Here is a 21,807-nt window from a genome sequence, read left to right on the forward strand (position 1 = left end):
TGAGAATGATGTTTCCTCTGCGGAGGTCAACCAGGGCCAAGGCCATGGAACAGTGGTAGGGGATTCATTAGTGAGGGGAATAGACAGGCACTTCTGTAGCCAAAGATGTGACTCCAGGATGGTAAGTTGCCTTCTGGGTGCCAGGGTCAAGGATGTCATGGAACAGCCGCAGGGCATTCTGAAGAAGGAGGGTAAACAGCCAGAGGTCATGGCCCATGTTGAGACCAATGACATGGGAAGAAAGAGAAATGAGGTCTTGCAGGCAGACTTTAGGGAGTTAGGTAGGAAATTGAAAAGCAGGACTTCAAAGGTCGTAATCTCCAGGTTACGCCACGCAGCAGTGAATATAGGAACAGAAGGATAGAGCAGATGAATGCAGGAGGGAGGGCTTTAGATTCCTGGGGCATTGGGACTGTTTCTGGGGGAGGTGGGACATGTACAAGTTGGACGAGTTACATTTGAACAGAAACAGGACCAACGGCCTCGTGGGGAGGTTTGTTAATGCTGTTGGATGGATTTTAACTAAATTGGCAGGGGGATGGGATCCTGAAAAGTAGTTAAGAGGAAGAGAAGCTGAGATGGAATTAGAAGTTAAAACGCTAGTAAGCGAGTATGGAAGGCAGAGGAAACATGGGCTAGATAAGAAAGAAATGGGTTTAGCAAGGCTAAATGGAAGATATTTTAATGCAAGGAGCCTGAGGAGTAAGACAGGCAAGCTGAGAGCACAGATAGGCACGTGTGAGTATGATATTATAGCTATGACAAGACTATGTCAGAGGGTATTCAGATTAGAAAGAGAGGGGAATAGAAGGGGAGGGGGATCACAATATTGATCAAGGAATCAATTATAGCAGTGAGGAGGGATGATACCATGGAAGGATTATCAAATGAGGACAAATGGGTAAAAAACATAAAAGGGGGCAATCACGCTGTTGAGTGTGTATTATAATTCCCCAAACAGTCAGGGAGAGATAGAGGATCAGATATATAATCAAATTTCAGATAAGTGTAAGAATAATAAGGCAGTAATAGCAGGGTGGATTTTAACTACCTAAATATTAACTGGGATAGCTTAGTGTACAAGGTAGGGAGGGAGCAAAATTCTTAAGTTTGCATCTAGGGGAACCTTTTTAGCCAGTACATAGAAAATCCAACAAGGGAGGGGGCGGTTCTGGACTTAATATACGAAAATGAGCTTCGGCAGGTAGAAGGCGCATCAGTAGGGGAGCATTTTGGAAATAGTGACCATAACTCAGTTAGATTTAGGATAGTTATGGAAAAGGATAAGGTTGGGCCTGGAATAAAAATTCTAAACTGGGGAAAGGCTAATTTTACTAAGGCGAGATATGATCTGGCCCAAGTGGACTGGGTGCAGCTATTTGCAGATAAAACTGTGTCAGAGCAGTGGGAGGCATTCAAGGAGGAAATAGCAATAGTATGGGGCAAATATGTTCCCGTAAAGACTAAGTGGGGGGGACCAGGCACGGATAAACCTGGATTTCAAGGGACATAAAGGTTAGGATTAAGAAAAAAAGAGAAGCTTATTGCAGATACCGAGGGCTTAATATGGCAGAGTCCCTAGAGGAGTAAAAAAAGTGCATGGGGGAACTTAAAAAGGAAATTAGGAAAGCTAAGAAAGTGCATCAGAAAGCATTGGTGGGTAGAATAAAGGAAAACCCAAAGGGTTTTTTTAAATATATAAAGAGCAAGAGAACAACTAGGGAAAGAGTGGGGCCAATTAGGAACCATAGAGGTAATCTGTGTATGGACCCAGAAGATGTGGGTAAAGTTCTCAATGAATACTTTGCGTCAGTCTTCAGAATGGAAAAGGATGGCGCAGGTATAGACTTCAGGGCAGAGGACTGTGAAATATTAGGGGAAAGTAACATCGAGAGAGAGGAGGTACTAGTGGGTTTAACGGCCTTAAAAGTGTACAAATCCGCAGGCCTGGATGAAATAAATCCCAGGCTGTTGAGGGAGGCAAGGGAAGAGATATCAGGGGCCCCAGCAGTAATTTTCAAATCCTCTCTGGCACAGGTGAGGTGCCAGAGGACTGGATGACTGTTAATATTGCCCCATAATTAAATAAAGGAGGAGGGGATAGGCCAGGAAATTATAGGCCAGTCAGTCTAATCTTGGTTGTGAGGAAGTTACTAGAAAGAAGTCTAAGGTACAGAATATATCTGCACTTGGAGAGACACAGATTAATCAGGGATAGTCAGCATGGATTTGTTAAGGGAAGATCGTGTTTGACAAATTTGCTTTAATTTTTTGAGGAGGTAACCAAGAGTGTTGATGAGGGTAATATATTTGATTTTGTCTACATGGACTTTAGCAAGGCTTTTGAGAAGGTCCCTCATGGCAGACTGGTCAAGCAAGTAAGAGCCCTTGGGATCCAAGGCAAAGTGGCATGTTGGATCCAAAATTGGCTGAGAGGCAGGAAGCAGAGGGTGATGGTAGGGGGACGTTTCTGTGACTGGAAGTCTGTTTCCAGTGGGGCTACGCAGGGCTCGGTGCTGGGGCCCTTGTTGTTTGTGGTGTACATAAATGATTTGGACTTAAATGTAGGGGGCATGATCAAGAAGTTCGTGGATGACATGAAAATTGGTAGGGTAGTAAATAGGAGGTAAGCCGTAAACTGCAGGAGGATATCAGCAGACTGGTCAGATGGACAGAGCAGTGGAAAATGGAATTCAACCCGGAAAAGTGTGAGGTAACGTGGTTGGGGAGGGATAACAAGGCAAGGGATTACACTATGAATGGTAGGACCTAAAAGTACTAAAGATCAGAGGGCCCTTGGTGTGCATATCCACTGACAGGGCAGGAAGATAAGGTGGTTAAGAAGGCATATGGAATAATTGCCTTTATTAGCTGGGGCATAGCATAAAAGAGCAGGGAGATTATGCTGGAACTGTATAAAACACTGGTCACTACATTATAGGAAGGATGTGATTGCAATGGAGCGGGTGCAGAGGAGATTTACCAGGATGCTACCTGGGCTGGAGGGTCTGACCTATGAGGAAAGATTGGATAGGTTTTTCTTGGAGTAGCGAAGGTTGAGAGGGACCTGATAGAGGTGTATAAGATTATGGGGTCATGGATAGGTTGGATAGGAAGGCACTTTTTCCTTTAGCAATGGAGCCAATAACCATGGGGCATAGATTTAAGGTTAGAAGTAGAAGGCTAAGAGGCAAGTTGAGGAGCAATTTTTTCACCCAGAGGATGGTAGGAGTCTGCAACTCACTGCTTGAAAAGGTGGTTGAGTCAGAAGCTCTTGTAAGTATTTAGATATTCACTTGTGTTGCCCTAGCCTCCAGGAAAGCACTGGAAAATGGGATTAGTGTAAGTCAGATCTTTGTTGACCAGTGTGGATACGATGGGCCGAATGGCCTCCTGCTGTGCTGTAAACGTCTATGAGTCAATGGGGATTTCATTTACCATTTTTCACCCAAAAATGCTCTCATAACAGCTGCTGTGCTACTGCTGACCTTTGGGCAGCTTCTTGGTTTTCTGGCGGTCTTTTAAAAAAAAGGAATCACGAATCTGCTGAAGGTTGGAAGCAACAGCACAGTAACTCATTGAAACTGATCTGGCAGACCAGCTTTAAAAAAAAAAATCAGTTCTACTTTTTTAAGCCAGTCTATCAGGCCTGAAGCTGTGGCTGCTCAGTCTGGGCAACTTGAGAACTCAGTTCGAAACACTGAGCCCCTGGTGTTTGGCACCATCTGCAACCCTTCTCCCAAGGTCCTGACTAGAATCTATGCTGGTATTCATAGAGCAAGGGTTTTTATTTGGGGGAAGTGAGTGGAGTTGAAGGAGAAGTTGTTCAATGTGAGAACATATTCAGCCAGGCAGAGGAATGCGGTGGTGTATGGGGACTGGTTGAGTCTCCATTCAAGGGAGAAGCAGGAAGTCCTCAAACTTTCATGGTACGGGATGGAGCTAGTATGATTGGACATCTGTTGTGCAAAGGAGATATTAAAACCAGGAAATTGGAAACTGATACAGTGGTGGCAGCATCAGAAGAGTCATGGACATCGGTGGGAATAGACTGGACCAGGGGAGTAAAAATGGAGTCAAGATAGGAAGAACCAGCTCAAATTTCTCTACTTGTTCAGTCACTCTGCCCTTACAGAATTTCAATAACTTCCTCACAATAGTTCAACAGCTCTATAACTTCCTAGTGTATCTCAGCTTTTTTTTCAATAATGGAGTTACATTCACGATCTTCTAACCTAAAAGAAACAATTGCTGAATTTAGAGAGGAGATTATAGCTAGAGCATCTACAATTTCTTTATTACTTCCTTTTAATCTCAGGGGTGGAAACTGGTTCTGAGAACGTGTCAATCTTTTGCATGTTGGCTAAACTCAGATTTCTCTTGTATCTGGCTGTACCAAAAGGCAGCTAGGGCATGCACATCACTTAGCAATTTCATGTTCTGGACATGAGACCAAAAGGCTGGTCACCCCATTCTGTTGCAGTTAGACTGACTGGCAACATCCCTCAGGGAGGTAATCCATTGGTTTAGCTTCTATCATTCAGTAATTCCATTTCCCCTCTCTCCGCTATTAGCTTTTGACATGTTGCTGTGTGGATACTGATAGCTGTGATCAGATTTCTACACACAGATGGTGGATACCAACATCTGCACTGTCTACTGATTTTGACTGGTCGCTGGATTCTCAGAATTTACAGCATTAAACATGACAACTAATGATTTAACCATTTCACAAGATGTAGAGTCTCAAGCAAAAAAAAAAAATCAACAGACTCCATCTGATGGGCAATGTAAGTGGGCAAATCGGGGAAGCTATCAAAACCTCCCTTCTGTTCTCCTCAACCTCTTTAGCAGTTAAAAAAGTCCACAGTCCATTTTCTCTCATCTCCAAGTTATTTATTGAGGAGACCTATTCAAGGAACTACACCTTGCTCCAAAATGCAAACAGTAGCATCTGAATGTTAAAGACCATCAGTCCTGTGCCACCAACTGACACTCTGCAAATCAAGTTTTGGATTTATTGCTTCCCAGAACAAAGTACACCACTGCCATGGAATGACAGCACTTCATCACAAACCCATTCAATGCAATATGGTTGCAAGTAAAACGTCTTTATTTTACTGTCCAAGAGGAAATGTTTAACAGCAAGCTTCCTGTTTTCACCTACAAACGCCAAGAGTCCTGAGTTATTAATTGGTTTATTAACTTATCACACACACCTTGACCAAGTTTAAATGAAAAGAAATCTGTGTTGCTGCGAGGTGATCACTTTAAACATGACAGTATTACATAGATATTATAGATAGAAAAAAGCAATAATAGAGTGCATCAGCTCCTGGACAATGAGCCAGTGCCACCATTGCTTCATTCAATTTCCACCTCCAAAGAAATTAAACTGTTCTTGCTCTTGTTGTATGATGTGATTCACCATGGACAGGCTAACAATTACCATCACAATGCAGATTACGATGGCAAGGATGGTCAGCACTGTGGCTGCAATGTTGAGTGATCGGGCTGTAGAGCCATAATGTTGAGCTCCTTCTGCATCTCCCAGGGATTTCCGATCTCTAGACTGAAAAGGGAAGATGATGTGTAAATACAAACAAACACAATTCAGCACTTGAAATTCTGGTAACTTTGAAATGGTCTGTGCAAAATACCTTCTAACAAAAGGAGCATTTACATTGTTTGAGTTGTTTTATTGAATTAAGTTTCATTTGTACACTTGTTCATTGCACACAGTAATTTCCAGCAACAAATATGTGTAGTCTGTCAGACTCAATTCAAAAATATTGTTCAATGCATCAAAAAAAATTGAAGCAATTGGCCTTGATTCCCATCTGAAGAAAAACAGTCCAAAGTAATAGGTTCATTAAAATAACCCTTATTCCAGTGATCTTAGAGTGAAAGATTGGTTTGTTTTTCCTCATCCTTAAAATTGGCAATTCCTTCAAAATTCAATCTGGAAGTATTCAGACAGAATGTTGCTCTATTGTTGTGATCAGTAGAACGTTAGAAGTTGTCTACCTGACCTACTATCAGAGCAGAGAAGACTGGAGTGCTATGTACCTTTAATAAAATGGAGTAAGTTGATCACGTGACTAAGGCATCATCCAGATAAACAACATGGGGCAACCCCTGAAGTAGATTATCCATGGTATGCTGGAAAATAGCACACGCCAATGAGACCCCAAAGGGTACTCAAGTACATTGATACAATCTTTGATGTATATTGATGGTCATGAATTCTTCCAACTCTACTTGCTGGTGGGCATGACTCATGTCGAATTTTGAATATCTGCTGCCCCCTGCCAATTTTGAATATAAGTCGTCAACCTTTGGTATCAGGTGTCTATCAAGTTTGGCCACTCTTGTTTACAGTTAACTTATAGTCGCCACATAAGCGAACACTTTGGTCTGGCTTCAGTACGGGTACTATGGGTGCCGCGCACTCAGAAAATTGCAGTGGTTGTAAAATACCCAATTTTTCCAGCCTGTTTATCTCAGTCGCGACTTTGTCCCATAGAGCATAAGGGGCTGGTCTGGCTCTGATAAATCTGGGGGTTGTGTTACGGTCTCTGTGAATTTTGGCTTGTAGCCCACGAATCATTCCTAGCTAGTCACTAAAAATGGAAGCATACTTTTGTAACAATTCCTGTAAGTTTCTCGTTCTGATTTGAAAAATGTCAGCCTATTGCAATTTAATCTTTTTGAGCCAGTTGCGACCAATTCAACTGGGGCCTGCCCCAGCTACTACTATAAAGGGGTAAATTTATAGAATGATCTCCATACTGCACCAGGACTTGACATATCCTTTTCACTCTTATTTCTTCATCTGTATATGTTTTTAATTTAATGCTCAATTCTTCCAAACTTAAAGGATGGACTCCTTTATTCAAGTATCTGAACATATGTTCTCCTATCACAGACATTGATGCCCCAGTATGGACCTCTATTTTGATGAGTTGTTCATTGACTCTAATGACTACCTGGATTGACTCAGTTCTACCGACTTTCAGGTTGTATATTCATGGCAGATTCTGCTTCCTCTTCTTCAACGAGACAGATTTCACGATTTATACTTTTGATTTCTAATCATTGATTTCTAAAGGGAATTAGATAAATACTTGAAGAGAGAGGGGGAAAATAGTCCGGACTGGGGGAACGAGCGAGTGACTGAGTTGCAATTTGCATGAGTTGACACAAAAATTGTGCGAAAGAGCTCCCTTTGTGCAATGTTATACTATCACTTTATAGATGCACTTAATCGGTAACAGTTCCTGAGCAAGAAAGTCCCAAAACACTTACAAACGGCAAACATCGCCCAGTAAATTGCTACAATTAATAAAGATAATTTTTGTCCTCAAAACCATATTATCCCGCTTAACATCATTAGAACCCGTCTGGGAATTTTAACCGGGAGCAGAGCCGGGTTTGGGGAAGAGAGACCGGGAGCCCGGGACCGATCCGAGCGGCACCGGCAGCCCAATGAGTGACTGGGAGATGTGGGGAGGCGGCACTTCCACAGCCCGGGGCTGCCTACTCTCTTCCCCACCCTCCCTAAACCCACTCTCAAACTCTCTTCACACTCAAACTTTCCGGAATGTACCCCGTCCGCTCCAAACCCACGAGCCTACCCACCGCTTGAGCTCTCTGACTATCCCTCCCCGAGGTCTACGTCCCCGAGTCCCGCACTCACTTTGACCGAGAAGACCAGCGCCACGAATCCGAGGCAGCAGAAATTCATGTAGAGGAAGTTGAAGATGGACCAGAGCAGGTGGTCCCGGACCGGCAGCACATACGGGGCCACCGTAATGACGGTGGACTGGACCGCCTGGTCGTCCTCCTTCAGCCCCTGGTATGGGTAGGTACGGGTATTCAGCGGCACTGAGTCTGCTTTGTGCTCCATCTCGGATCCTTTCTCAGTGAAGGAGGAAACTGATTGTGAACTGCTTGCATTCGACAATTTATAGAGCGGGGCGGAGCGAGAGACAGGAACCACCCCAACAGCCCGAATGATGGTCTGTAATCCCCCCAGGGATTGGAAATAGACCCAGGGACAAATAATACCCCTCCCACCAACTCTAGAAAGAGGTAATACTCCCAGAAAAAAGTGTTAGGAAAATTAATGGGACTAACAGCTGACATGTCTCCCGGACCTGATGGCCTGCACCCTAGAATTTTAAAAAAGTAGTTGCAGAGATAGTGGATGCATTGGTTGTAATCCTTCAAAATACCTTAGATTCAGGAAAGGTCCCAATGGATTGGAAGACCACAAATCTAACACCCCTATACAGGAGAAGGTGTTGTGAGTGTTGACGGAGTTGGTACTATTGATAGAGTTGACCAACAGACACTTAAGTGGAAACTAAGTTTATTTACAAGGTACTCTCCTATTGAGTACTCAAGATCATGTGATCTTCCTTAACCAGCATTATTCTGAAAGGTTTATTACACACTAAATAAACCATAATTATCACATCCTTCCTCCTTTACTCAGACATACATATATTTACAAGTACAAATTTCTCAAAACAAAATATTTATACTGCATAAGGAATTTACAAGTGCAGTTATTCAGGTGGTTTCTTTATGAGTGCAGAATATCTCAGCTCTACAACTTCAGATGCTTTGTTAGGAGCCTCCTTTTCCGTAGTTGCCTGAATATCAGGTGCTTCACTGGGCACCTGCATCTCAGCTCTTACAGGAACATCAGATATGTCTGTACTGGGTTGAGTTCTCTTAACAGGAAATGCTGACCCAGTCATGAATACTGGTGGAATCAATTCTTGGTGATCAGTTTCTCTCTTCTTTAAATGATTCACATATCTCCATGTGACTTAGTCTTTCACCTCCATGGGGTAAGATAAAGGTCCAGTCACTGCACTTATTTCACCCGGTAACCACTTTGGTCCTTCTCCAAAGTTCTTCACATATGCCGTCTCTCCCACAGTAAATTTCCTCTCATGGCTGAGCCAGTTGTTTTTGGTTTTCAGGCTTCCCTGACTCCTTTCCACCTTCCGCTCTAAATTTAGCATCATTAAACTCAATCTCATCCTGAGATGGCATTTCAACAATAATTATGCAGGTGTGACACCTGTTGCTGTGTGAGGGGTGGCCCTATAATGGAAAAGAAAACGTTCTAGCTTGGTTGCTAAAGAATCTCCAGTTAGCTTCTTCACGTCTGTGTCATGAAGCTATTAATGTATATAATATTATCAGAAAATATTTTTCTTTTGAAATAGAGGTTTAGTCTGTGGGTGTATTTTAATTGGATTAAAGCCAGCTAGTCTGGGTACTTTAATGTGTACTAGTTTTGATATCTAAGAGAGATAGAGTACATCTGCATTTTTTTGAATAGAGCATTCAAGTGAGGTGAATTCTGGCACCTGGTGAGCAGAGACAAAGCAATGTGTTTATATTGCTAATAAAATTGGTACTATGAAAGGGGTTTTATTGTTAGAAGAGGCTGGCGATGCAGTGAGAATTTGCACCCAATGAGCTGTGCAGCTTTGAGCAATGAGCAGCTTTGTGTGTGTAGGGCAGAAGCAATATGAGATCAAAAGCAGCTGTAAGCCTCCAACTGTCTCCACAGGAGCCAAAATGAAAAGAACATCACTTTGAATTCGTAAGGTGAAAATGCTTTGCCTGGTGTCTGGTTAAGTCTATGGGTTCCTGTTGCCTTAATGGAAATTGGTTTGTAAATTTGTTAAAAGTTATGATTGTAGTAATTTGTAGCCATGTGTATATATTTAACTTGTGTAAATTAATAAAATGTTTCATTTAGCTTAATATAAAATCTCTTGAGAGCTGGTAGTATGATTCCTGAATTTAGAGTTGCATCTGAAATGGAGCAATTAAAATGATAAGTTATGACAGTTGTATGAAGTTTCCCTCTGGGATTTTTTTAAACTAACTCAGCTTTACCAACTGCTCGGTCATAACACCAGCCTTGAATATTTGAACAGCCCTTTCCGCCAGTCCACTTGAAGAAGGCTGGCATGGTGAAGTTTTACATGAGTGATAATGTTGAGGCTGACAAACCATTGAAACTCAGCACTCATAAATGCCATGCCATTATCAGAAACAATTTCTTCTGGTAGTCTGTTAATGGCAAAACTTTGACGTAGCTTCTCAATTGTAGCAGTCGACGTTGGAGACTTCACCCCATGTATGTCCATTCATTTTGAGTGGGCATCGACAATGAACAGAAACATTGTTCCCATGAAAGGTCCCACATAGTCTATGGTATTCCTGCCCCCACCCTCCCCAAGTCTGTAACAGAGCTGTTCAAGATAACTTTTACAGTTGCTGACATTGCACTCAATTCTTCCCTAAATTCTCTATTTCACCATCCATCCCAGGCCACCATAGGTAGCTGCGTGCTATGGCCTTCATTCAGGATATTCCTGGATGTGTGCTGTGTAGTTAATTTAACAGTGGCTCCCTTCCTTTTGGAGGAACTATCATTTGTGCTCCACACAATAAGATGCCATCCTGGTTGGTTATTTCATGTCTTCTGTTAAAGTATGGTTTCATTTCATCAGACATGGGCTCTTGTGACCAACCATGAAGCACTTATTCTTGTACTTGAGATAGGACTGGGTCCCGACTTGTCCAGTCTCTGATCTGTCGAGCGTATACTGGTGAGGAATCTAAGAAATTTAACAGTAAAACAAGTTCCTGTGGAACTGGGACATCCTCATCATTTTCTTGTAAAGGCAAACGACTAAGTGCATCAGTGTTTACAATTTGATTGCCAGGCATATGTATGAAAGTGTACTTGTATGTTGCCAGAATTAAAGTTCAATCAGTATTTCTTTATCTTCTTTCTAGCACAGACTTTAATCTTGGCTTTCTTTTCGGCTTCACTATTGGCCAGACTTCTCTCAGATGCCAGCTCAACTTGCCTGAGCTCAGTGGCTGAATCTCCCAAAATTTCATTATCTGTCTGCTTCTTAGAAAATTCTGCCACTTTCACTTCCATATCCTGTTTTGCTTCATGTAGTTGATTCTTCAGCTCTTCCATTCCTTTTATGTATTTGTTTGTTGTCTCCTGGAAAATTGAGCGTTGTTGTGTTTTCTCTGCCAGTTCATTCTTCAGTTCATTCAGCGAAGTGCTGAATTCTTTCTGTTTCTCTTCATGCTTTTCCAGAGGTACAAACATGGACCTGAGGGAATCTCGTATTGTGCAAAGGTCTTTCAGCAGGTTTTCTTTTTCCTTTTGAAGGTTGCTCACCTCATCTCGAACTCTGACATCAAGCATGGTCTCTTTGAGTTCCTTCTGCTGTTCTTCCAGGTTCTGCCTTAAGACAACCTGTATTTCTTCAGGCTGTTGAGTCCTTGCACACTCCTTTTCCAAAACAGGAATGCTTCCAGCTTCCTTTTGGACTCTCAGTGGCCAATCAAGGTTGATTTCCCTTAGCCTATTTCACCCTAGAAGGCTTGATCCTCTCCCTCTCAATACTAACACTGGTAGCTTTGTAGATTGGCTACCATAATGGACAGTTACTTTGCTTATGCCTTTTACTTGAATGTCTTCACCCGTATGTTTTTAGCTTGGCTTCTGTTTCTTCTAAACTTAATTGATGTTCCCCATTATTCAGATATCTGAAGGTATGTTCCCCAATTACTGTAGTAGAAGCTCTTGTGTCCACTTCCATTCTAACAGGTTTGCATTTACTTTGACTGTGACAAACATTGGTTCTGTCTTTCCAACTTTCAGATTAAACAATGAATAAATATCTGAATTTGTTGTTTCAGGCTCTTCTACATTGTAGATCTCACTGGGTTTCTTCCTTTGTTTACAAGGCTGCTTGAATCTTTCCTTGCACTGTCTCATTTTCTGTCCATTCCTGTGACAACAATAACATTCGATTTTTTTAAACTGCCAACCGTTAAAAGATTGCTTGTTTCAACCTCTATTGAAATTATTCTTTGATTTCGCTGCTAAGTCATTTTCCTTATTTCCGGGCTGTTTCCCGCTTCTTGGCAGAGTCTTGCATTTTTGCGCCCTTTTCAGCTGGGCTTTTCTGCCCGGTGTGGAGGATGGCGCCATTTTGCATGCCCTGTATGGCTTTTGAATCTCTTACAGTGCTCTCCATGGTCATTGCTATCTTTAGCACCTTCTTGAAATCCAAATTCACTTCGGACAGTGATCTCTTCTGAATTGTGTCTTCATTCACACTAAAAAATCTGAGTATGTCATTTAGCGATGTACCTTACTCACAACATTCCATTAACTGCTTCAAATACGCCACATAGCATGCAGCTGTCTCCCCTGGGGTTATATTTCTCGAATTAAACTTGAACCTTTGCATCATTACTGAGGGCTTTAGTTGATAATGACCCTTCACAAGGTCCACCAATTCATCAAAATGTTTCAAATCTGGGCCACTGGGTGCCATCAAACTTTGAATCAAGCCATAGGTTTTATTCACACATATACTTAAGAGGATTGCTCACCTCTTCTCTTCCCCCGTAATCTCATTCACTTGGAAAAAGGTGAGATGTTCAATGTAATTGGACCAATCATTCATGGATCAAAATAATCAATTCTTCTGAATTGTGGCAATTGAGAGGAAATTACTTTGTCGATCTGAACAGAACTTCTATTTACAATTGTTGGACGAGGTACTGTGCCAATTTCTTTTCACTTGATTTCTTCTGTTAAACTTGTTTTAACCTCATCACCAGTTTGTTGTGAGTGGTGACCAAGTTGGTACTATTGATAGAGTTGATTGGCAAACACTTCTTAGGTGGAAACTTTAAGTTTATTTACAAGGTACTCAGCAGCAACTACATGTGTACTTTCTACTCAAACTCTATCTCTAACTACTAACTACTGACTGCTGAGGGAGCCTGCGTTACTCTCTTATTGGATACTAAAGATCATGTGATCTTCCTTAACAAACATTATTCTTAAAGATATATTACGCACTAAATAAAACCAAAATTACCACAGAGGGAGACAGAAAGCAGGACCAGTTAGCCTAACATCAGTCATTGAGAAATGCTGAAATCTATTATTAAAGAAGTAGTAGCAGGGCATTTAGAAATTAGGGTTGGCAGCTCTGGCAGGACATATTCCAGGAGATGCCGGCGGAAGTGACATCATGGAAACCTGCAGCGTGGCACAAGTGGATTCAGGAACCTTGCGGGAGGAAAACAAATACCTGGAGAAAGATTCCTTTTGTGAATGTCCCTGTTTGTACTGAAGTGGGAAATATATCCCTTTTATAATGAGCAGACTTGAGAATTTAACACTGCCCAATCATTGTAGCTTTGCAGTAATGCAGGATTTCAATGAACTGCCCTGAGGTTCATCTTTTCCTAAAGTGGAAACTTGAAAAGCCAAGTAAAGGTTCCCAATTCCTGCCTAGATTAAAATTCCATGAAGAACAATATTTTCCTCACTCCGAAATAAAATTCCATTAGGATTAGCTTCCACTCAAAAGTTAAAGAGGGAGAAACTTGTTCTACGGGTGCTGCAGATTTACATCCATTCCCTGGAGACAGACACTCATTGAAACCATTGAAGATGCTTTGTGATGCTGTCCGTCCCTGCCCCAGATGTAAATCTGCAGAACAGGTAGAACGGGTTTCTCCCCCAAAATACCATAAAAACCAGACTCTCTTTCCCCCAACCCCCTCCAAAATCCCACAAAGATCACCTTCTATCCTATTTCCATCGTGGGATCACCCATTTAACCTCAGAGCTCCAGCCCCAAAAGGCTGTGAGGTGTGGACAGTGAGCAGGAGCACTAAGATTGATAACATTGTTCAGGAGGAAAGACTACAGGACAATTCAGCTGAAGATTTTAACTCAAGGCAGTTAGTGATGTTACAGAAAAAGGATTTGCAATTAAGAGTTATATAAGGAAGCTTACTCAGAAACAGGAGCAAAACGTATACCAAAATGTCCTTAAGAGTGATATTTTAACAAGAAAATGGAGGCCAGATCATGTCTCAGCAAATGAAAACTGGAGTGAGGTGCATCAGATTGTTATCACAGTAGGATATAGAAATGAGATTCTGAGGATTGCTCATGAAATTCCAAGGCACAGACAGTTAGGAATTTGGAAAACACAGGAAAAGATACCGAGGTATTTCTTTTGGCCAGGATTACATAGGAAGGTAGTCAAATTCTGTAGAACATGTCACACATGTCAAGTAACAGGGAAATCACAAGCAGTGATTCAGCCAGCACCTTTAATACCAATACCAGCATTTGAAGAACTTTTTTACCGGTGTCATGATTGATTGTGTAGGACCCCTCCCTAAGAGTAAAAGTGCAAATCAGTACTTATTGATTACCGGGGAGGAAGCGATGGTGTAGTGGTATTGTTGCAGGATTTGTGATCCAGAGACCCAGGGTAATGCTCTGGGGACCTGGGTTCAAATCCATCCATGGCAGAAGGGGGAATTTGAATTGAATAAAATCTGGAATTGAAGTCTAATGATGATCTCGAAACCATTGTTGATTGTTGTTAAAGCCCATCTGGTTCATTAATGTCCTTTAGGGAAGGAAATCTGTTGTCCTTAACTGGTCTGGCCTACATGTGACTCCAGATCCACAGCAATGTGGTTGACTCTTAAACACCCTCTGAACAAGAGCAATTAGGAATTGGCAAGAAATGCTGGCCTAGCCAGCAATGCCCACATCCCATGGATGAATTAAAAGAAAAACTGACAATAATGGACGTGCCTACCAGGTTTCCTGAAGTGATACCATTAAGAAATATTACAACTAATAGGATTGTGGAGGAGTTAATTAAACTTTTCACAAGATATAGTTTACCTAAGGAAATACAATCAGATCAGGGGTCAAATTTCATGTCGCAGCTGTATTGAACAGTTTTGGGATAAAACAGTTTAAGTCAACAGCTTATCATCCGGAGTCACAAGGAGCTTTGGAAAGATGGCATCAAACTTTAAAAACCATGATGAGAACATACTGTCAGGATCATCCACAGTATTGGGATACAGGAATTCCATTTTTGTTATTTGCTATTAGAGACATTCCTAATGCATCGACTGGTTTTAGTCCCTTTGAACTAGTTTATGGTCATGAGGTAAGGGGACCAGTGAAATTGATTCATGAGAAATTGGTGGGTCAAAATTCAGAAACTATTCTCCTGTATTATGTATCAAATTTCAGGGAAAGATTGAACAGAGCATGTGAGTTGGCTAGGGAACATTTAAAGATGTCACAGCAAGTAATGAAAGTGAAGGCAGACAAGAAAACGAAAGCTCACAGTTTTGTTTCTGGACAGAAAGAACTAGTTCTGTTACCAGTGATTTAGTAAATGTGAGGTTTAGTGGACATTACAGGATTGAAAAGAAATTGAGTGAAGTAAAATATTTAATAATAGAAGAAAGACAGAAGAAAGAAGCAGAGGGTGTGTCATGTAAATATGCTTAAAAAGTACTTGGACAGGGAAGAGAAACAAAAAGAGGTATTATTGATGGTGGATGATAAGAAAGTGGTAGAAGTGCAGGGCTCTGAAATTTATTTTCCTCTATTCAAATTGGAAAATGAGGGGGTACTTGAAAATTTAAATGAAATATTGAGTTATCTTCCAAACAAGTGTCAAAGTGATTTGGAAAAGCTATTGCAGTCACACAAACTTATTTGTGGGAATAAATTGGGAAAGACAGATTTAGCTGTACATGATGTGTCTGTACAGGTTTCATCTTCAATAAGGCAATATCCTTAAAGATTAAATCCAGCAAAGTTATCACAAAAAGAAATTGACTTCATGCTTCAAAATGATATCATTGAGTCTAGTTACTCTGAGTTCCCCTATTGTACTGGTACCAAAACCGGATGGAAACAAAGACTGTGTATAGATATTGAAAGATGAATGTGGTGACAAAAGTAAATTCATACCCTATACCATGATTGGAGGATTGTATTGAGAAAGTGGGTCAATCAAAATTTATCACAAAGATTGACTTGCTAAAAAGATATTGGCAAGTACCATTGTCAGAAAGAGCAAAGGAGATATCAGCTTTTATAGTGCCAAATGGATTATATCATTTTAAAGTCATGTCATTTGGTATGAAGAATGTACCTGCAACATTTCAAAGGCTGACAAACGAAGTAATTGCAGGTCTAAGCAATTGTGCTGTTTATATTGATGATCTGATAGTTTTCAGTTAGACATAGGAGGAGCATTTACAGTATCTGGAGGAATTATTTTCTCTATTACAAGAAGCTAATTTGGTGATGATTTAGCTAAAAGTGAATTCACAGAAGTGTAAGTTATGTATCTGGAAAATACCATTGGACATGGTAAGGTGGTTCTGAGAGATGTGAAAGTTAAGGCTATCATGGATTTCCCAGTGCCTACAACAAAATGAGAAGTTTTGAGATTTCTGGGCAATTTGTACCAAATTTTAGCAGTGTGGTTGCTCCACTGACTGAACTATTAAAATAGAACAAGAAGTTCCAATGGACAGTGGAGTGTCAGAAGTCATTTTATAGTTCAAAAACTGTATTAACTATGACACCAGTTTTGGCAGTATCCAATTATGTCAAGCAATTCAAGTTGACTATTGACGCAAGTGATATAGGTATTGGGGTTGTACTGTTACAAGAAGATAACACAGGAATTGAAAAACCGATAGTGTATTTTTCACAGAAACTGAACGTACAAGTGAGAAGATATTCACCGATCAAAAAAGAGACTTTGAGTTTGATGTTAGTGTTGCAGCATTTTGAAATTTATGTTGCAAACAATTCATCAGAAACAATCATTTATACAGACCATAGAACTTTGAAGTTTTTAGACAAATTTTGAGACAAAAGTGCAAGATTTTTCAGGGGAGTCTATTATTACAACTATTTAATCTACGGATTATACATGTTGCTGGCAGAGAGAATCTGTTTGCAGATGCGTTATCAAGAGTTTGAAGCTTAAAAGGAAGATTGGACTTTTAAAAAACCTGGACACTAAACTGGAATGATTTCTGTTGATACCAAGGACTTGTGTGTGTGCGTGTATATATATATATTGTTATGTTAATGCATGCATCTGGTAATGTAATAGCATAATAAGTGTAGGAGATAGTGTGAGATGAGTTATTAAAAAATGAAGCAGTCTTTTAAAATTATGATGGTTCATTTTTCGATGGGAAGGGGGATGCCATAAAAAGATATTGATGTGTATAATGTTATTGGAAATTATTTTTAAATTGGAATTGTATTCAGTCTGTCTGTGTGTGGCTTAATTGGATTAAAACCAGCTAGTCTGAGTGCTTTGATGTATAGTATTTGAAATGTTAATTAGTTAAATTTAAGGAGTTTGCATTTGTTGAATAAACCATTCAAATGAATAGGTAAAATCTTGCACCTAGCTGGGAGACACCAAGAAAGGTATTTATATTACCAATAAAATTGGTGGAATGAAAGGATTATTGTTAGGAGAGGTAAAATTTGAAAACCTAGTAACACAGTGGAAAATTTACATTCAAAAGGAAAGCTATATATAAACCGAAAGGAGTTTTGTGTGTGCAGGTCAGAGGCATGTAAGATCTAACCAGCCTGTAAGAGAACAACTGTGTCTGCAAATTGAAAGAAACGCATTTTGAACTTGTAAGGTCAAATGTGCTTTGCCAGGTGTCTGTTTAAAGTTTGTGGGTTATTGTTGTCTTAGTGAAGATTTACCTGGGAGTGATTAATTTTGGGATTTGTTTAAAAGTTATTATGGTAGTAATTTGTAGACATGTGTATGTGTTTAAATTTGTTATTAAATTAATAAATGTTTAATTTAGTTTTATATTAAAAGCCTCTTGAGACTTGATGGTTTTATTCCTGAATTCAGAACTGCACCTTAAATATACCAATTGAAAATATAGGTTATGAGAGTTGTTCAAACTTTCCTCTGGGATTTAAACAACTCAGCCTTTACCAACTGCTGTGTCATAACACTATCTTCATAACTGAAGTTTCTCATCTCTGGAGTCATTCTCTTGTGCACTCTCTCCACTGCCTTCACATCCTCCCTACAATGTGATGCCCAGAACTGTATACCACAATTCAGATACCAAATCTTATTTACCCCAAGAACCAGGGAGAAGCAAACCAGTTTTAAAACCAATAGCACAGAACAGCCAGGGGATAGAAGGTCCTGAGTAGACACCCTCTCTCTCTCCCTCTCTCTCCACCCATCTTGCAAGCTCAAACCCTGTCTGCTGTTTGACCATCAATGTGCTGCAGGCAGAGATTTTTGAAAACATCAACCCAGCAGTTCCCGTCTCTGGAAGACAAGATACATCGATCACCAACATCTTTAGTCTACCTCAAGCCGAGTCCTGAGTGGCCACTGACTCTAACTCATTGCTTACGATATAGCTTGGCTAGCAAGTCAATTAAATGTGGTGGGTTTCCCATGTCTAACGTTGTCAGCCAGAGCTTCCCATGTCAGTCTGAATCAAATGCCTTCTCAAAATCAGTGAGGTACATATATATTGACTGCTGATTTTCTTGGACATAGCGCATGATGATTCTAAGATTAGTGACATCATCTCTGGTTCCTCTTCCAAGTCAAATACAGCTTGCTCATCAACAATCTCACTATCTTTTTCGCGATCCTGAGCAAGATTTTACTAGCATGGGAGATCAAAGCAATTATTCTATATTTTGTGCACTGTTTCAGGTCACCTTTCTTCAGAAGAGGAATAAAGGTAGACTCAGTCCAGCCCACCGGCCAATCGCTTACCTCCCACAGTGCCACATATATTCTATACATCCTGTCCACTACTGATCCTCCTCCCATCTTAAGTGAGCCTGCTGGAATATCGTCCAGGCCTGTGGCCTTACAGCTGGCCCTCAGATGAATGGCTCTCTGTACCTCAGTTCGAAGTGGGGAAGGCTCACATTCAATCTGGCCTTTACATTACGACTTGCTGTAATCCTTGTCAAGATACTTGCAATATAAATGCCATCATGCAGCAATTTTCTTCACTTTTGTTTCATTCTTGCCAGAAGCTGACTAGATGCAATGCAATCGAGGTTGAAACTTTTGTGTAATTCTTTGAACTGTTTGGAAAAGTTTCCATATATGGCTTCTTTGATTCTCCAATTCTAATTCATCTCAGATGTCATTAGCTGTTTCTCTTTATCCACTCATAGCTTTCTTTGAATTTCTGCCTTTAAACCTTTGTAACAATCCACATCCTTTGTCCTCTTTGTTTCCATCCTGGCTTCAATCAGAGAAAAAAAATTCTCATCAGGTATCCATCCTTTCTGTCTCATGGGCTGCAAAAAATCCCACCATTTCCTTTGCTACATTCAGGCGATCAGTTTTTGTGGCTTGCCACAAAACTCTTCTGCTGTTCTCTTGTCAGCCACCATATGTAGAACTTCAAGCTTGTTGGTGATTTCCACTGCATACTCCACTGCCTTATCATCCTTAAGCTCATCTAAATTCAGTCGTGTCATTAAAACCTGTCTTATTCTCTTGTCCACTCTGACCTTCAGTATCACCAGTAACAAATGATGGATCAGTGTCACAGTCTGCTCCTGGATATGTCTTACAATTCTTTAGTCAGGATCTCCATCATTTTGCTACTGCAATGTAATCAATCTGATTCTTAGTTTGTCCATTTGGTGAGGTCCAGGTATTGTCTTTGATGATGCTTAAACCATGCATTGGCCAGGACCAAACCATGTCCTTCACAAAAATCCTGAATGCTCTTCCCAGCTTCAGTAGCCTCTCCCAATCCAAATAGGCCAATTGCTATCTGGGCCCTATCCATAACCCACACACCAACTTTGGCATTGAAGTCACCTGTAACTAACAAAATGCCTTTCTTTGGATTTTGTTTAATCGCCTTCAACACATCGTGATAAAAATTAACAGATTTTGTTTTCGTGGCAGTCACTGTAGGTCCATAAGCATGAATCAAAGTGAAGTCTCAAGGATTTTCATTAAGGTGCACAACTGTGAGCCCATCACTGATTAATCAAATATGAACCAGAGCTCCAGTCAATTGCTTGTGTATCCATACTGCTACTCCATATAGGTCACACACTCGCCTCCAGTGTAAACTATTGTATGTCCTTCCAGTATTGTAAAGTGACCTTGACCTTCCCAACACTTTCGCCAGCATACACATATCCACATCTATTGTCTCCATTTCCCAAGTAAGCAACTGTACTTTGCCAAGCTGAAACATGCTACGTACATTCCATGATCCAACTCTGAACTTCTAATGAAGCTGAACTAACATCAGATAATCACTTACCTGTCCCTTTGATACTGATAATGGTGTTCCTTTTCCCTTTCTTCCAGTATCACATTTTCTGTCCCTGTCCTAGTTACTCAACAGGGTACATGAACCTTGGTTGACCAGGTGATGTCCGAGTTGGTATGAGTTCTGCTTTGCATTCATTGTCCATAGTGCTGCTTGGTTAAATAAGTTTGCAAGTCCCCTTGTCTTTCCATCTCTCCGTGAGGACACCATTCTCCAGTTGCACTGGATATCTGTCTTCCTGTTGCCACAGGTTGGCCGTTGCCACTTTAACTGTGGTCTTCCATGTAACCAGCGTCCATAACAACGGTCTGCTGCCCAAGTATTCACTGTCCACATTAGCCAGCTAGTTTTGGAGTTCCTATTGAACGTGTCCACCTTGTGTAATGCCCTAGGTGATGCTTCAGTCAAGATCTTCACCACTGATGTCATATAGCTTCAACAAGCAATCCCCTACTTCTAGTTGTACAACCTTTCACCATGTTGAGCTGCAAGTTGGATTTTGAATGCTCCTTGAGACAAGTAAAATACCTAGAGACAGGTAATACTCCCAGAGAGGGTAATCCCCCCAGATACAGGTAATAGCACAGAGAAAGATCATCCTCCCAGAGACAGGTGAAACACCCAGAGACAAGTAATACTGCCAGAGAAGGTAATTCTTCCAGAGACAGGTCACCCTTCCAGAAACAGATATTACACTCAAAGACAGGTACTTCACCCAGAGACAAGTGTAAGCAGTTAATACCACAGAAACAGGTATTTACGTCCAGAGACAGGTAATAGACACAGAGACAAGTAATACCCCAGAGTTAAGCGATCCTTCCAGAGACGGGTTCTGGACCCGGAGACAGGTATTCCTCCCAGAGATAGGTAGTATCCCTAGAGATTGGTAATTCTCCCAGAAACAGGCAATACCCCCATAGACAGATAATATGCCCAGAGATAGGTAATTCCCCCAGAGACAAGTAGTGCACCCTGAGAAAGGAACTATTCCCAGAGCGAGGTAATAACATAGAGACAGTTAGTACCTTCAGACTCAGATAATGCTCCTAGAGACAGGTAATACTTACACAGAGGCATACAGCCCTCAGAGATTGATAATACAGTCAGATACAGTTAATCCTCCCAGAGACATGTAATATACAGCGAAACAGGCAGTACACACAGAGGCAGGCACTACATGCAAAGACTGGCAATCTCCCAAGAGAAAGGTAAAACTTCCTGAGATAGGTAATGTCCCCAGAGAAATGAAATTCTCCCAGAGATGGATAATAGACCCAGAGACAGGTAAAACGCTTACAGGCACGTAATAGCCCCAGATATTGGTGTTACACCCAGAGACAGGTAATTCCACAGAAACAGGTAATAGATACATTGACAAGTAATATCCCCAGAGTTAAGTGATTTTCCCAGAGACAGGTACTGGACTCGGAAACAGATATTCCTGCAGAGATAGGTAATAACCCCAGAGACCGGTAATGGTCGGGGAAACAGGCAATACGCCCATAGACATAATACCACTAGCGATAGGTAATATTGCCAGAGACA

General features: G+C 41.0%; 1 protein-coding gene across 1 annotated transcript; it reads right to left on the minus strand.

Moving 5' to 3' along the window:
- Positions 1 to 5,095: 5,095 nt before the first annotated feature.
- LOC121283212 (dispanin subfamily A member 2b-like) lies at positions 5,096 to 7,994 on the minus strand. The gene is made up of 2 exons (XM_041197489.1): positions 7,700 to 7,994; positions 5,096 to 5,572 (listed from the first exon to the last, which is right to left on the minus strand). The coding sequence occupies exons 1-2, from the start codon at positions 7,907 to 7,909 to the stop codon at positions 5,369 to 5,371; spliced, it is 414 nt and encodes a 137-aa protein (XP_041053423.1). The 5' UTR covers positions 7,910 to 7,994; the 3' UTR covers positions 5,096 to 5,368.
- Between the last annotated feature and the right edge of the window lie 13,813 nt (positions 7,995 to 21,807).

Source organism: Carcharodon carcharias, chromosome 10 (assembly GCF_017639515.1).
Source record: "Carcharodon carcharias isolate sCarCar2 chromosome 10, sCarCar2.pri, whole genome shotgun sequence".
In the NCBI taxonomy this organism is placed as follows: domain Eukaryota; kingdom Metazoa; phylum Chordata; class Chondrichthyes; order Lamniformes; family Lamnidae; genus Carcharodon; species Carcharodon carcharias.

Coding starts and splice junctions, on each gene's coding strand:
- LOC121283212 (XM_041197489.1), bottom strand. CDS start 7,909: ATGGAGCACAAAGCAGACTCAGTGCCGCTGAATACCCGTACCTACCCA. Junction 5,573..7,699: donor CGCTGGTCTTCTCGGTCAAA/GTGAGTGCGGGA, acceptor TTCCCTTTTCAG/TCTAGAGATCGGAAATCCCT.